General features: G+C 48.4%; 1 protein-coding gene and 1 pseudogene across 1 annotated transcript in view; both read left to right on the forward strand.

The window, feature by feature from the left end:
- Positions 1-12,418: 12,418 nt before the first annotated feature.
- Positions 12,419-17,004, forward strand: part of CACNG1 (calcium voltage-gated channel auxiliary subunit gamma 1) — a 203,421-nt gene continuing 198,835 nt past the window's right edge. The window contains exon 1 of the mRNA XM_078654319.1: positions 12,419-12,803. Within this exon, the coding sequence (XP_078510445.1) occupies positions 12,563-12,803 (241 nt within the window). The 5' untranslated portion in view covers positions 12,419-12,562. The remainder of the gene's footprint in view (positions 12,804-17,004) is intronic.
- LOC144767295 (small ribosomal subunit protein uS10m pseudogene) lies at positions 12,948-15,651 on the forward strand (annotated as a pseudogene).

A 17,004-nucleotide genomic window follows, 5' to 3' on the forward strand; every position in this document is an offset into this window, starting at 1 on the left:
TGGAGCAATCCGCTGGTTAGCCTCCGTGAGGGATATTTGAACAAATTCCAGTGAGGGAGGGGCCAGCAGGGAGAGCGCCCCAGCTGGTGGTGATTGGGGGTAGTTACTCGTGCTCCTGGGACAGGTAGTCCTGCACGAGTAACGCGCTCACAGCCCTGCTGTTTCAAGCCTCCCCAGAAGTAGGCAGACGATGATTTTACTAATCCGCCCTGGACGAAGCGGGACCCGCGCAGCGGGTACCGCGAGCAGTGGGCTTAAAGAGCTGGAAGTAATTCAGAGGCAGCAAGTCAAATCAAAAGGCACAGCAACTTGGAGCAATCCGCTGGTTAGCCTCCGTGAGGGATATTTGAACAAATTCCAGTGAGGGAGGGGCCAGCAGGGAGAGCGCCCCAGCTGGTGGTGATTGGGGGTAGTTACTCGTGCTCCTGGGACAGGTAGTCCTGCACGAGTAACGCGCTCGCAGCCCTGCTGTTTCAAGCCTCCCCAGAAGTAAGCAGACGATGATTTTACTAATCCGCCCTGGACGAAGCGGGACCCGCGCATAAGCATGAGCGCAAAATCCGCTCCGATCGCGGATTTTGCGGATTTTCGGTAAATCCGCGATCCGCGAACTCTCGCGGATTTACCGAGAATCCGCAATCCGCGATCGGAGCGGATTTTGCGGTCAAAAGTTCAAGCCTGCATAATTTACGATGGCGCCGGCAAGCTGCCAGCGCCATCCTCAAATGGTTACTTAATTAGCTTCGACAGGAAGCTCTAATAGATAAGATACAGCAGGGGCTCGAGCGCCTGCTTTATTTTAACAGTTGGAGCTTCCTGTTGAAGCTAATTAAGTAACTATTGCAGGATGGCGCTGGCAGCTTGCCGGCGCCATCGTAAATTATTTCAACGGTGGTGTCTTCTTGAGTAAATATGAAGGGCAGGGTTCATTCGGGCACGACGGTCCTGGCACAAAAAAATAAACCTCAACAGGAAACACTTGCAGATATCAATAAAGCATGTGCCCTAGTTGAAGCTTTAATTCAGTGACTCATTGATCAGCCCAAAAATTAATCTGCTGATCGGTCTCTGCCCTTTTATACACACAAGAGGCATGCTCGCATGGACGCCCCGTCCGTTTGGCCCCGCCCACACACTCGAGGTGTGCACCGTCTTCCCGCCATTTACCCACTATGATGGACATTTCACTAAAGGGACCCCTGCGCACTTCGGCGCGATTGCATAGTAACACACACTTGGTCGCTGGAACTAGTTGAAGCGCAAATGTAGTGACTCATTCATCAGCCCAAAAAAATCGTGAGCGTTGGGAGGCTGGGCAGATGTGCCTTCTTCCCAAATATCCCATCGATACTGCTCTGATCGGTCTCTGACCTTTTAGACACACAAGAGGCATGTGCGCTCGCGTGGAAGCCCCGTCCGTTTGGCCCCGCCCACACACTCGAGGAAGCCCCGCCCCCAATCCGCAAATCCGCTGAATCCGCTAAATAGGCGGATTTTGCGGATCCACGATCCGTGGATCCGCTAAATCCGCGAATCGTGGATCCGCAAAATCCGCCCATGCTTACCCGCGCAGCAGTGGGCTTAAAGAGCTGGAAGTAATTCAGAGGCAGCAAGTCAAATGAAAAGGCACAGCAACTTGGAGCAATCCGCTGGTTAGCCTCCGTGAGGGATATTTGAACAAATTCCAGTGAGGGAGGGGCCAGCAGGGAGAGCGCCCCAGCTGGTGGTGATTGGGGGTAGTTACTCGTGCTCCTGGGACAGGTAGTCCTGCACGAGTAACGCGCTCGCAGCCCTGCTGTTTCAAGCCTCCCCAGAAGTAGGCAGACGATGATTTTACTAATCCGCCCTGGACGAAGCGGGACCCGCGCAGCGGGTACCGCGAGCAGTGGGCTTAAAGAGCTGGAAGTAATTCAGAGGCAGCAAGTCAAATGAAAAGGCACAGCAATTTGGAGCAATCCGCTGGTTAGCCTCCGTGAGGGATATTTGAACAAATTCCAGTGAGGGAGGGGCCAGCAGGGAGAGCGCCCCAGCTGGTGGTGATTGGGGGTAGTTACTCGTGCTCCTGGGACAGGTAGTCCTGCACGAGTAACGCGCTCGCAGCCCTGCTGTTTCAAGCCTCCCCAGAAGTAGGCAGACGATGATTTTACTAATCCGCCCTGGACGAAGCGGGACCCGCGCAGCAGTGGGCTTAAAGAGCTGGAAGTAATTCAGAGGCAGCAAGTCAAATGAAAAGGCACAGCAACTTGGAGCAATCCGCTGGTTAGCCTCCGTGAGGGATATTTGAACAAATTCCAGTGAGGGAGGGGCCAGCAGGGAGAGCGCCCCAGCTGGTGGTGATTGGGGGTAGTTACTCGTGCTCCTGGGACAGGTAGTCCTGCACGAGTAACGCGCTCGCAGCCCTGATGTTTCCAGCCTCCCCAAAAGTAGGCAGACGATGATTTTACTAATCCGCCCTGGACAAAGCGGGACCCGCGCAGCGGGTACCGCGAGCAGTGGGCTTAAAGAGCTGGAAGTAATTCAGAGGCAGCAAGTCAAATGAAAAGGCACAGCAACTTGGAGCAATCCGCTGGTTAGCCTCCGTGAGGGATATTTGAACAAATTCCAGTGAGGGAGGGGCCAGCAGGGAGAGCGCCCCAGCTGGTGGTGATTGGGGGTAGTTACTCGTGCTCCTGGGACAGGTAGTCCTGCACGAGTAACGCGCTCGCAGCCCTGCTGTTTCAAGCCTCCCCAGAAGTAAGCAGACGATGATTTTACTAATCCGCCCTTGACGAAGCGGGACCCGCGCAGCAGTGGGCTTAAAGAGCTGGAAGTAATTCAGAGGCAGCAAGTCAAATGAAAAGGCACAGCAACTTGGAGCAATCCGCTGGTTAGCCTCCGTGAGGGATATTTGAACAAATTCCAGTGAGGGAGGGGCCAGCAGGGAGAGCGCCCCAGCTGGTGGTGATTGGGGGTAGTTACTCGTGCTCCTGGGACAGGTAGTCCTGCACGAGTAACGCGCTCGCAGTCCTGCTGTTTCAAGCCTCCCCAGAAGTAGGCAGACGATGATTTTACTAATCCGCCCTGGACGAAGCGGGACCCGCGCAGCGGGTACCGCGAGCAGTGGGCTTAAAGAGCTGGAAGTAATTCAGAGGCAGCAAGTCAAATGAAAAGGCACAGCAATTTGGAGCAATCCGCTGGTTAGCCTCCGTGAGGGATATTTGAACAAATTCCAGTGAGGGAGGGGCCAGCAGGGAGAGCGCCCCAGCTGGTGGTGATTGGGGGTAGTTACTCGTGCTCCTGGGACAGGTAGTCCTGCACGAGTAACGCGCTCGCAGCCCTGCTGTTTCAAGCCTCCCCAGAAGTAGGCAGACGATGATTTTACTAATCCGCCCTGGACGAAGCGGGACCCGCGCAGCAGTGGGCTTAAAGAGCTGGAAGTAATTCAGAGGCAGCAAGTCAAATGAAAAGGCACAGCAACTTGGAGCAATCCGCTGGTTAGCCTCCGTGAGGGATATTTGAACAAATTCCAGTGAGGGAGGGGCCAGCAGGGAGAGCGCCCCAGCTGGTGGTGATTGGGGGTAGTTACTCGTGCTCCTGGGACAGGTAGTCCTGCACGAGTAACGCGCTCGCAGCCCTGCTGTTTCAAGCCTCCCCAGAAGTAGGCAGACGATGATTTTACTAATCCGCCCTGGACGAAGCGGGACCCGCGCAGCGGGTACCGCGAGCAGTGGGCTTAAAGAGCTGGAAGTAATTCAGAGGCAGCAAGTCAAATGAAAAGGCACAGCAACTTGGAGCAATCCGCTGGTTAGCCTCCGTGAGGGATATTTGAACAATTTCCAGTGAGGGAGGGGCCAGCAGGGAGAGCGCCCCAGCTGGTGGTGATTGGGGGTAGTTACTCGTGCTCCTGGGACAGGTAGTCCTGCACGAGTAACGCGCTCGCAGCCCTGATGTTTCAAGCCTCCCCAGAAGTAGGCAGATGATGATTTTACTAATCCGCCCTGGACGAAGCGGGACCCGCGCAGCGGGTACCGCGAGCAGTGGGCTTAAAGAGCTGGAAGTAATTCAGAGGCAGAAAGTCAAATGAAAAGGCACAGCAACTTGGAGCAATCCGCTGGTTAGCCTCCGTGAGGGATATTTGAACAAATTCCAGTGAGGGAGGGGCCAGCAGGGAGAGCGCCCCAGCTGGTGGTGATTGGGGGTAGTTACTCGTGCTCCTGGGACAGGTAGTCCTGCACGAGTAACGCGCTCGCAGCCCTGCTGTTTCAAGCCTCCCCAGAAGTAGGCAGACAATGATTTTACTAATCCGCCCTGGACGAAGCGGGACCCGCGCAGCGGGTACCGCGAGCAGTGGGCTTAAAGAGCTGGAAGTAATTCAGAGGCAGCAAGTCAAATGAAAAGGCACAGCAACTTGGAGCAATCCGCTGGTTAGCCTCCGTGAGGGATATTTGAACAAATTCCAGTGAGGGAGGGGCCAGCAGGGAGAGCGCCCCAGCTGGTGGTGATTGGGGGTAGTTACTCGTGCTCCTGGGACAGGTAGTCCTGCACGAGTAACGCGCTCGCAGCCCTGCTGTTTCAAGCCTCCCCAGAAGTAGGCAGACGATGCTTTTACTAATCCGCCCTGGACGAAGCGGGACCCGCGCAGCGGGTACCGCGAGCAGTGGGCTTAAAGAGCTGGAAGTAATTCAGAGGCAGCAAGTCAAATGAAAAGGCACAGCAACTTGGAGCAATCCGCTGGTTAGCCTCTGTGAGGGATATTTGAACAAATTCCAGTGAGGGAGGGGCCAGCAGGGAGAGCGCCCCAGCTGGTGGTGATTGGGGGTAGTTACTCGTGCTCCTGGGACAGGTAGTCCTGCACGAGTAACGCGCTCGCAGCCCTGCTGGTTCAAGCCTCCCCAGAAGTAGGCAGACGATGATTTTACTAATCCGCCCTGGACGAAGCGGGACCCGCGCAGCGGGTACCGCGAGCAGTGGGCTTAAAGAGCTGGAAGTAATTCAGAGGCAGCAAGTCAAATGAAAAGGCACAGCAACTTGGAGCAATCCGCTGGTTAGCCTCCGTGAGGGATATTTGAACAAATTCCAGTGAGGGAGGGGCCAGCAGGGAGAGCGCCCCAGCTGGTGGTGATTGGGGGTAGTTACTCGTGCTCCTGGGACAGGTAGTCCTGCACGAGTAACGCGCTCGCAGCCCTGCTGTTTCAAGCCTCCCCAGAAGTAGGCAGACGATGATTTTACTAATCCGCCCTGGACGAAGTGGGACCCGCGCAGCAGTGGGCTTAAAGAGCTGGAAGTAATTCAGAGGCAGCAAGTCAAATGAAAAGGCACAGCAACTTGGAGCAATCCGCTGGTTAGCCTCCGTGAGGGATATTTGAACAAATTCCAGTGAGGGAGGGGCCAGCAGGGAGAGCGCCCCAGCTGGTGGTGATTGGGGGTAGTTACTCGTGCTCCTGGGACAGGTAGTCCTGCACGAGTAACGCGCTCGCAGCCCTGCTGTTTCAAGCCTCCCCAGAAGTAGGCAGACGATGATTTTACTAATCCGCCCTGGACGAAGCGGGACCCGCGCAGCGGGTACCGCGAGCAGTGGGCTTAAAGAGCTGGAAGTAATTCAGAGGCAGCAAGTCAAATGAAAAGGCACAGCAATTTGGAGCAATCCGCTGGTTAGCCTCCGTGAGGGATATTTGAACAAATTCCAGTGAGGGAGGGGCCAGCAGGGAGAGCGCCCCAGCTGGTGGTGATTGGGGGTAGTTACTCGTGCTCCTGGGACAGGTAGTCCTGCACGAGTAACGCGCTCGCAGCCCTGCTGTTTCAAGCCTCCCCAGAAGTAGGCAGACGATGATTTTACTAATCCGCCCTGGACGAAGCGGGACCCGCGCAGCGGGTACCGCGAGCAAGGGGCTTAAAGAGCTGGAAGTAATTCAGAGGCAGCAAGTCAAATGAAAAGGCACAGCAACTTTGAGCAATCCGCTGGTTAGCCTCCGTGAGGGATATTTGAACAAATTCCAGTGAGGGAGGGCCAGCAAGGAGAGCGCCCCAGCTGGTGGTGATTGGGGGTAGTTACTCGTGCTCCTGGGACAGGTAGTCCTGCACGAGTAACGCGCTCGCAGCCCTGCTGTTTCAAGCCTCCCCAGAAGTAGGCAGACGATGATTTTACTAATCCGCCCTGGACGAAGCGGGACCCGCGCAGCGGGTACCGCGAGCAGTGGGCTTAAAGAGCTGGAAGTAATTCAGAGGCAGCAAGTCAAATGAAAAGGCACAGCAACTTGGAGCAATCCGCTGGTTAGCCTCCGTGAGGGATATTTGAACAAATTCCAGTGAGGGAGGGGCCAGCAGGGAGAGCTCCCCAGCTGGTGGTGATTGGGGGTAGTTACTCGTGCTCCTGGGACAGGTAGTCCTGCACGAGTAACGCGCTCGCAGCCCTGCTGTTTCAAGCCTCCCCAGAAGTAGGCAGACGATGATTTTACTAATCCGCCCTGGACGAAGCGGGACCCGCGCAGCGGGTACCGCGAGCAGTGGGCTTAAAGAGCTGGAAGTAATTCAGAGGCAGCAAGTCAAATGAAAAGGCACAGCAACTTGGAGCAATCGCTGGGGAGAGTGGGCTGCTGCACTCACTTCAGGTGGAGATGTCTTTTTCCCTAGATGCTCATATATACTCTCTGGCCATCGGCACCAACTGACCTGAGCATTTGTTCCAGTTCAGTGTCTTGAGGAAAGTAAATTAGACTTTGGCAAGCATTTTCCTTTTAATTCTGACATCGCCTGTTCATGCCCTAAAACAGCAGTTATGTTCTTTTAAGTATTTGCAACTAGCCTGCTGTGCTGCCTTTTTGCTGGATCCAGAGTAACACGCCTCTTAAATTCTTTTCAGAGCTTCCACCAATAAATTACTTGAAAAATAAGCCATGTTGTAAATTAAGATTTCAAACATTGAATTAATTGCTCAGTTTAAACTTACTGGAAGATTTGTGTTTGCTCTTCTACCAATATTCTTAAATGTTTTTTTGTCTTCACTTTTTAAACAATGCTTTACAATTAAGAATTGGCAATCAAGAATTAGTATGTCATTTACATTGTGAAGGTATGGTCTATTGGCTTTGCCAGTGCCTGTTATGTTGTTCTCTTTCAATTGTTCTTTTTTGCAGCTTCTACTACTTGTCTATACTAGACTACACCTAATACATACACCTTTTCTTCAAAGGTATTTGTATATAAGGTACATTGCAATACCTATAACATATAAATGTATTCATATTAGGGTTTGTAGTATAATACTTCATGTTATCCTTCCTATAAGAATGAATATTGATGACTTATTATTAATGTATCTTATTGATTTAAGCATTAAATTCCATGGGACTACTTTTTTGAAAGAGGGCACATGGCCATTATTAGGCCCTGGTGATTTCCTTTTATTAAGGGGGCACATAGCTCCCCTCTCCAATCCTTGCTTGCCCCCCGCCCTGAAATTTGATAGGCCCTGGGGACCCCATTCCCCAGGTCCAGTAATTAAAATTAGGGGGACAGGAACCAATTGTATTTTTGCTTCCCTGTACCCCAAAGGCAAGTGCATTTTGCAAGGGGAGTGGGCTTCGAGCAAGCAAGAGCATTTTGCTCTTACTTGCTCAAAGTGGAGCACAATAGTTTTTGCACACAGTGGGCTGCATGTTAGCAGCTCTCTGTGTCAAAGCAATGCTGGCTCCCGCAATATGCAGGGAGCCGCCAGGGACCGCGGGGGCATTGAGGAACCACCCGTGGTATCCAACTCTAGAAAGAGGTTTCCGGGGGATGGACCCGGGTGGGGGGCGCACAGCGCACTTCCCACTATTTATTTATTGAAAATTAAAAAGAGGCTGGGCCTCGAGGATGGGGTCACTGGAGCTTAAATTGGCCCAGACAAGGGGGCACGAGGCCTCACTCCCCTTTTCAAAATAGGTCTGTGCCCGGGGGATGGGCTCCCCGGGCCAAATTTTGCCCAAGGAACAGGAGCCACGCGTCTCCCCTCCTAAGTGAAAAATGAAAAAAGGACCGGCAAGTTGCCGGAGGCACTGCCCCCTTTTTTCACCACTATGCAAAGGTGCCTCCTGGTGCACTGTTGGTTCGGGATGAAGACCCCTTGGCTGCTGAGGTTCCCTGGGGGACAACAAGACCTCCTGCTACCTCGAGTAAACCCCACACAATGGGATTGCTGAGAGGTCTTCAGAGGCCACTCCCCCTTACTCCACCACTTTGCAAACGCGCCTCCTGGCACACTACTTGTTGGGGGATGAAGTCCCCTTGCCTCCTGAGGATCCTTGGGGGCCAGAAACCTCTCCTGTTACCACTAATAAGTTCCACACGGCAGGATTGCTGAGAGGTGGCCATGTCCCCTTTTTCCACCACTCTGCAAATGTGCCTTCTGATGCACTGCTGGTTGGGGAATAAAGTACCCTTGGCTGCATAGTCCTTGTGGGCCAACTACCTCTCGTGTTACCTCTAGTAAGTCCCTCACTGCCAGATTGCTGAGAGGCCTTCAGAGGCCAATCCCCCTTTCTCCACCACTTTGCAAACGCACCTCCTGGCACACTACTTGTTGGGGGATGAAGTCCCCTTGCCTCCTGAGGATCCTTGGGGGCCAGAAACCTCTCCTGTTATCACTAATAAGTCCCACACAGCGGGATTGCTGGGAGGTGGCCATGTCCCCTTTTTCCACCACTCTGCAAATGTGCCTTCTGGTGCACTGCTGGTTGGGGAATAAAGTACCCTTGGCTGCATAGTCCTTGTGGGCCAACTACCTCGTGTGTTACCTCTAGTAAGTCCCTCACTGCCAGATTGCTGAGAGGCCTTCAGAGGCCACGCCACCTTTCTCCACCACTCTTCAAACACACTTCCTGGTGCACTGCTGGTTTGGAGATTAAGTTCCCTTGAATGCTGAGGGCCCTTGGGGGCCAACAAGCCCTCCTGTTTCCTCCAATAAGTCTCACAGAGCGCAATTGCTAAGAGGACTTCAGAGGCCACACCCCTTTCTCCATCACTCTGCAAATGCACCTTCTGGAACCCTGCTGTTTGAGGGATGAAGTCCTCTTGGATGCTGAAGGTTCTTGAGGGCCCAGAGCCTTCCTCTTCCACCCAGTAAGACGGACACAGTAGGATTCCCGAGAGCTCGTCGGTGATGCCGCCCCCATTTTCCATCACTCTGCAAATGTGACTACTAGTTAAAAAAAAATAAAGATTCACTTAAAAAACTAAAGGTTACAGGGACATTACAGTTAGAAAATAGATTTTGAAAAACCTCAGAAATTCACTTTAAAAAACAAATGCTACAGGGTCATTATTGTAAGCAAATAGAATTTTTCCAAAAAAATACTGAAAAAAACAAAGTTTACTGGGACATTATAGTTAGGCTCAGATGTCACCCATACAAAACTAGTGAAATTTTGCAGTTATAGTTACCTGAGCTAACTATAATTTACACCCCCAAAGCACTTCGCATGATCTCACATATTACATCACTCATGATATGGTCAGCAACATCGATAATGACATCTCAAATGACATCACTGATGACATCATCCACAGAACCACTCACATACCTACTCACACCCCATACAACCTCTTGTATGCCCACTTACACATTCACACAACCAATCACATACTCATTCACTGACCTATCCCCATACTCATACACCCACTTACTCCTCCATAGAGCCACTCACACAACCACTCACTCTCTCGTACAGCCACTCACACAACCATTCACTCACCCATACAGCCACTCATACAACCAGTTACTCACCCATACAGCCAGTCACATAACTACACACTCACCCATGCAGCTACTACACATCATCTTATTTACCTACAAAGTCACTCTCACACCCACTCACTCACCCAATAAGCCTCTCAACACAGCCATTTACTCACCCATAGAAGCACTCACAGACTCACTCACACAACCACTTACATGCCCATTCACGCATCCATACAGGCACTCACACATCCCCATACACACCAAAACAGCCATTCATATAGGCACTCACTCTCCAATACAGCCACTCACACACACACTCACTTAATGAAACAATCACTCACTCACCCATACAACCACTTACACACCCACTCACTCACTCATACAGCCATTCAGACACCCACTCACTCACCCATACAGTCACTACACACCCACCCATATACATTTACATGCCACATACCCACCCATACAGTGACTGACACGCCCACTCACTCACCAATGCAGCAACTCACACAGCATCTCACTCACCCACACAGCTACTCACAGACCCACTTAGCCACCAATACAGCCACTCAGACACCCATAAACACAAGGATACATATAGTCAAACAGCCACTTACATCATATATATTAAAAGTAGCATCACTCCTTAGTAATACACCACGTATATTACTGTTGTAGTAACGTAGTTTATCTGTTAACAATAATAAACTTCGTTCCTCCAACCTCGCACTAGCCGAAACCCCGCACATCCACAGAGCCAGAGCAGGCGGAAGATTCTTCTCCCACATCGCAGCCAAGACATAGAATGAGCTACCAGCAGACCTCAGATGCGCCCCCTCCCTGAACCTTCAGAAAGACCCTCACGACCTGGCTATTCGGCTAAGCAAAACCAGTGAACCTCCCCCCAGCGCCTTGAGACCCCCACGGGTGAGTAGCACACTTACAATTCCCCTGATTGATTGATTGATTGAAACTCTTACAAAATACTTACTCTCACTGGATAGTGTCTTGAGTGATGTCACTGACACTGTCATGAGTGATGTAATATGTGAGGTCATAAGCTGTGCATTGCGGGGGGGGGGTATAATTAGCTCAGGTAACTATAGTTGCTGAATTTCACTGGTTTTGTACAAGTGAAATCTGAGCCTTACTATAACATCCCTGTAACTTTTGTTTGTTTCAGTGAATTTGTAAGGCTTTTTAAATTCTATTCGCTAACTATAACGGCCCTGTAACTTTTGTTTGTTTCAGTGAATTTGTAAGGCTTTTTAAATTCTATTCGCTAACTATAACGGCCCTGTAACCTTTGCTTTTTTAAGTGAATTTTTTTGTGTATATATATATATATATATATATATATATATATATATATATATATATATATATATATATATATATACACATACATACATACACACACACAGGGACTACCTTTAGAAGGTTAAGAAAATAATCTACCAGTGCTGCAATTGCAAATGAGTTTGTACTATAAATTTCTAACTCAGAAATATTGAAATGTATCACAAGAGATTTTGCCTTGAATAAGTGATTGTTACAAGCTGAAAAGGACATTGGCAAATTTTGTCAATCTGTGACTTTGCTATTGGAATGACTATTAAGTCTGAAGTGAATTTGATCAAGAATTTTATCAAGACTTGAACACTACAATTTAGATGTATTCCCCTTGGAGGTGCCTCCAAGTGTTCTCTTTTAAAATTATTTGGTTCAAAGTAGGAGTTGGTAATGTTCCTTCAAAGAGTGCCCCAATAGCGCAGGAGTTATCTATTTAGATTATTTGACCAAAACCTAACTTGGCTTGTCTTGTTACCAGAAACATTTCTTAGTGTGCTATTACAACCCACTGCTGAGGCAAATAACAAGTGTTAAAGACCCTCTTACCAAATGCGGTTTGCCCCTATAACTTGGGTAGAGGGGCTTTAAAAGCTGATCTTTGGCTGTTCAGGCTCAACACCACGAAGCCACTCACTCTCCTCACTGATGAAGGCAACATACAGGAAGTAGTTTTTACATAATGTTATGATATGCTAATTGGAGTATGTAATGCTAAGATGTTATGAAATGCGAATTCGTGTAATAGCCCCTACTGAGGAATCCTGTTTAACACTATGTCTAAGGTGGACGCTGTAGGCATGTCAATAAAAACCTAGAGTTATGGCAGCAAACAATCCTACCCTACATTTCTCCAATATTTCAATGCGCCAAGCTACCCCGATGTCCCCCCAGTGAAGCTGTTGCCTCCCCCTCTCCGGTCCTGGAGGGGGAGTTAGGTGTGCCTGAGAGCTGGATTGCAGCCGTGCAAGTTTACATCAGTGCACGATACACCCTCAGCTGTTGGTGGGCATTGAAAAAGCCGGTATAAGGGGGTCATATCTGGTTACGCATTTCAGCATTACTATTAAACATGTTTACTGAAGGCGCCGTGTGATGATAAAGTCCTAGGGCTGCGGGCACTTAACTTTTAGGGTCGTCAAACCTGAGCCAAGGTTGAGTCCAGTGGGATTTGGGAAATTCCCAAACAAACTCGGCGCTGTCACGGAGCTGAAACCTGAGCGTCGGCCACTGCTCCTTCGGCCTCTTGGGTGCATTAATAGATCGCACACTCAGAAGAAGTGGGGTAGTAAAGGTCCCAATTTAGCTCGGCAGCTGGACTGACGGCCGCGTCGCCCCGGCCCTGCCCATGCCAGCGCCACCCGGCCTGACATTTCAAAGTCTCAGACCTGCCAAGGCTCGTTGCGTGGAGAGAGGCCCACTTGAAGCAGCTCCTAGGGTCGAGGAAGACAGAGAGGGAGCGACGCACGGCCCACACCAGCCAGCTTTGGAACCACACTCCCGCCACCGGGCACCATGATCGAAAGCAAAATCGCCAAGATCCGCCTGACCTTCTGTGTCATCCTGGTGGGCATTTCCTTGATGCTGGCCGCCGTGGTGACCGACCACTGGGCCGTGCTGAGCCCGCGGATCGAGAAGTTTAACGCCACCTGTGACGCGGCCCACTTTGGACTGTGGCGACTTTGCACCAAGAGGATTTACATGGAGGGGCCGGATCCCTCGGGCAAGGGCTGCGGGCCGCTGAGCCTGCCCGGAGGTGAGTCTTGTTACTGTAAACTTCAATAGAGCGACCCGCACAGCTGCTAATCTAACACTTAGAACAGGAGAGGCAAAACTACAAGTCCAACAATGCAAAGCGCTTTCAGCTAACGATAAAAAGAGGGACAAAGTCATTCGTGACATGGGGCAACTTGTGTTAGGCACACGGGACACACCGGGTGCTTCCAAGCCCCATTTAAGCAGGTGAGAGTTGGGACATCGTCCTATTTCCAAACAAGCACCAGTGTGCCCATGCAGGAAAGTGCTTCAGAGCCCCACCCAGGGGTAGCACGTGCAATGCAATAAGCTAGTTTGCATATGTATATATTATCAGCCGATTTTCTATCCTTACCCTCTGCAGAGAGTCTCCCCAGAGGGGCCTTCCAGAGTAGGAAGCATCTGGCCGATTTTTGCAATAGTTTTACAAAAAGAAAGACAGAAAATCAGACATTTAATCTGATGCTCATGTAAAGTGCTCTCATCTTTGGGCGAAGTTCGTGCTATACAAAAGTGCAACAAAAAATTAAAATGTATGTTTTAAAGACAAGTGTTTAAACATTAAGGAAATTGAACTGAACTGAACTGAAATATTTAAAGAAAAAAAGGAACCCTCGGATTTTTTGGTAGCCAGTTCACAAACCTGGAAGGTAGCTTTGTCAAAATTCAAGTTTGGAAGCAGTATTTGTGAAGCAGACCAGCAGGTTAATTCAGCATGTGGCTAACTACATTACTCATTGGAATTTATGACGTAACAATGCAAACAATTACAACGCATGCTTTTACCACACAGTTTTTACATGACAACTACCATTACACTGCATGACTTTACAACGCATACCATTACAACGCATTTCATTACAACGCATACTATTACAACGCATACCGTTACAATGCATAATACTTTTAGGGCAACAGTAGGGTAAGTGTTGGATAGTGTAGGGGTAAAAATTACTATTCCCACTCCAGTGAGTGCAACAGTAGGGTAAGTGTTGGATAGTGTATGGTTAAAAATTGCTACTTTCACTCCAGTGAGTGCAACAGTAGGGAAAGTGTTGGATAGTGTAGGGGTAAAAATTACTATTCCCATCTACTCCAAATCCCATACCCACCCTAAAACAAAAAAATCTCCGTTACTTACTTTCTAATGCATTGCAATGGCATGCGTTGTAAAGGTATGCGTTGTAATGGCATGCTTTGTAGTGACATGCGTTGTAATGGCATGCGTTGTAATGGCATGTGATGTAAAGGCAGTAGCATTGTAACAGTTGCGTTGTAAAAGCAGTGCCATGTAATGACTGCGTTTTAATGGATATTTCCCTACTTAATGCTGCAGAGGTGCAGAGACTTACTGTTCTATTAAATCGGATTCTCCTTAACTCTACAAACAGTCAATAGGATTGAAGCAAGGGCAGTCACACTTCAAACTTAGTCAGAAGCACAAGTCTGGAGATAAACTTTGCTGTTGTACAAGTCCTTTCCATAGGTGTTGATCTAGAAACAAACAAGCGTGTCATTTAATGTTCACAACAGACAGGTCAAGAGTTCAGATGACAAGGAGCATTCCTTCGTCATAGGCCACCACTTTTGAGTGCCATTCAGTTGGTAACAGTAACACGTTATTTACAGTAGCGTAGCCAGTGCGTCATGGGCCCTAGTGCAAGGTAGGAAGCGGCCCCCCTGGCTGCTGTTTGAATTTTAAAATTCAGCAATAATCGGGGTTTGGTGGGCCCTTTAGGTCCCTAGGGCCCGGTGCCACTGCACATGCTGCACCATTGGAACCTGCACCCCATATAATTTAAACCGCTTAGAACGAACACATGAAATAAATCGCTGAATAAAACAAGTTGTCACTGTCGGTAGCTGGAACTGAGAACATAATTGCCACGAAAAAGGACAGGTTCCAGAGCAGCCTTCTTCAATGAGAAGCTACTGGAATCTCCCCGACTACCCATGAGTATCTCTCCTGTGTGTAGCCCCGCCCACTAAATTAGAACCATTTTCTTTGGTGGATAATATACAGTATACTAAAATTGAAAAGTATGTATTAAAAATAAAAACGCGTTTATTTTCAGATCTCTTAAGCTGATATCTGGAGAAGAATGGTTGAATTTCTAATGCAACCCTCCCAGCCATTGAGTTGGGTAACAATAAACATATGTCAGTTCACGTCAATGTGTGCTTTAAATACAAATGCTATTCTGCTGGTTCTAATTCTTCAGTGTATTCTTTTTTCTAAACTTGCATTTGTTACAATAACAGTTCCGTAGTGTCCATAGTGATTCTTCCAAATACAGTGAAAATCCTCTGATATCTATTTCAGAAAAACAGACACTTCATCCAAGCAAATAAGCGCTTTAGTCAAAGTCCATGACAAAGCTGTATTGGACAGCCACTGGAATGTTGCTGTGCTTGCAGCATCGATATTGACAAGGTGTATGAACCACCACAGAAGATCGAACTAACTCTTTTAAAATCAATACACATTTTTAAGAAACACAGAGTTCAGTATGAAATGAGGACGCATTATCGATGCACAGAGCTGAAGCATTTAACCGGACTCACAGCTGACGTGTACTTAGAATACATTCAAAGAAACCTACCTGAAGGCGTTGCAAATAAAGAGTACTTTAGAAAAGCTGCTGGAACACCTCCAGAAGCCAGCGTGGTGCACTGTCCCATACCCCGCAGAAGACAGTGCCATTACTGCCTGCCAGGGAATAAAAGGCACATACGACAAAAAAAATAAATATAAAATACATATGCTATGTCATTTATTTAAAGCTGATACTTGGTGCAATGTGGCTAAGGCTTTTATATATTACCTAGGAACAGTTATTTCAGAATGATAATGCCTGTTTTACATTACCTCTGGCATCTCTGCCTCATGACCTGCTAGCAATCGTGCAAATATGGCGGCTGCTAATGTAATGTTGTCTAATGGGGTCACTATTACAACATTAATATTAGTAGCTAAAGCTGATTTTCATTGAACATAAGTAGCTCTTATTAGATAAAAAGGTTGGAAACCCTGTTCAAGCGCTTCAGAACAGTGGCGGCCGGCAATGATTGGGGATGGAGGAGGGAAGGCGGTAAATAAAAAATTAAATAAAGCGTACCTCCTGTCTGAATTGCCGTATCCTTCTCGTTGCGTCTTCCCACAGAACAGGAAGGACCCAGACTTCCCTGAGCCAATGACAACGCTGCAATGCAGCGTTGTGATTGGTCTGAGCCCCGTGGTTCGGCGCTCAGACAGGGACTGGGAGCCTGTCAGTTGTAAGAAAAACAGATTTAGGAAAGTGGAATATAGTTCCCGGACCTAAATAACATACACAATATAATATGAATGCACCCTGTCAGATTAAATATAAACAAAAGTATTTTTTATATTGTTTATTGGTAGTTTATATTCTTCATATGGAACACTGAATGTCTATACAAATTCAGAAATTCAAATTTTACAGAGAATGCATGACATTTACAATTTTTGTCATTCTATTGCCTAATACATATCTTGTCACTGTGCTATAATTTTATTTCTTATTTTCACAGTGTTTACTGTAATCAAAAATATATACAAATTCTTAATTCATTAGATAGAAAAAGACATTCACAAAATAGAAAAGACATTTAATGATAGCATGGCTTTAAAGATTTTTAGATCCTACGCGCGTTTCGGCTGTATGCCTTCATCAGGAAGCCATGTACACAGTTCATCAGAACTTTATCATAAATGTAGAATGCTCTAATATTTAAGTTGAGCGAAGAATATCGCCCCAATACCGGCGATATGTAATAAAAACTTTTTCAGACAATGGACCAGACCAGAGATAATAGTTTTTTAGGAATGGAGAGAAAGTAGTTGATCAAAGGGGGTCACCCAGTACGCCATCAAAAGTGAACCTATCGAGGCTCTGCAGCTGATATGTAAAACGCTTCTGGCATTTTACATATCAGATGTCTATTGACCTCTTGGAGACAGGCAGCATTCAAAAGGATTCGCCGCTAAGCAGTCGGTAAATACCGGCGGTGCTTGGGAAAACTTGCCGAAGAACTTGCCGAAGAACTCTGTAATGAGTGATAGAGCTGACACATCGGTGTCCGAGTAAGGGAGCTGCCAGCGTTTCTCCCTGCTCGTTTAGACTCAAAACCCCTGCTACAACGGAGATACAGCCCTTCTGGTCATGGAGGTGGTGACAGAA

The sequence above is a fragment of the Lissotriton helveticus genome, chromosome 7 (genome assembly GCF_964261635.1).
Source record: "Lissotriton helveticus chromosome 7, aLisHel1.1, whole genome shotgun sequence".
NCBI classification, from domain to species: Eukaryota; Metazoa; Chordata; class Amphibia; order Caudata; family Salamandridae; genus Lissotriton; species Lissotriton helveticus.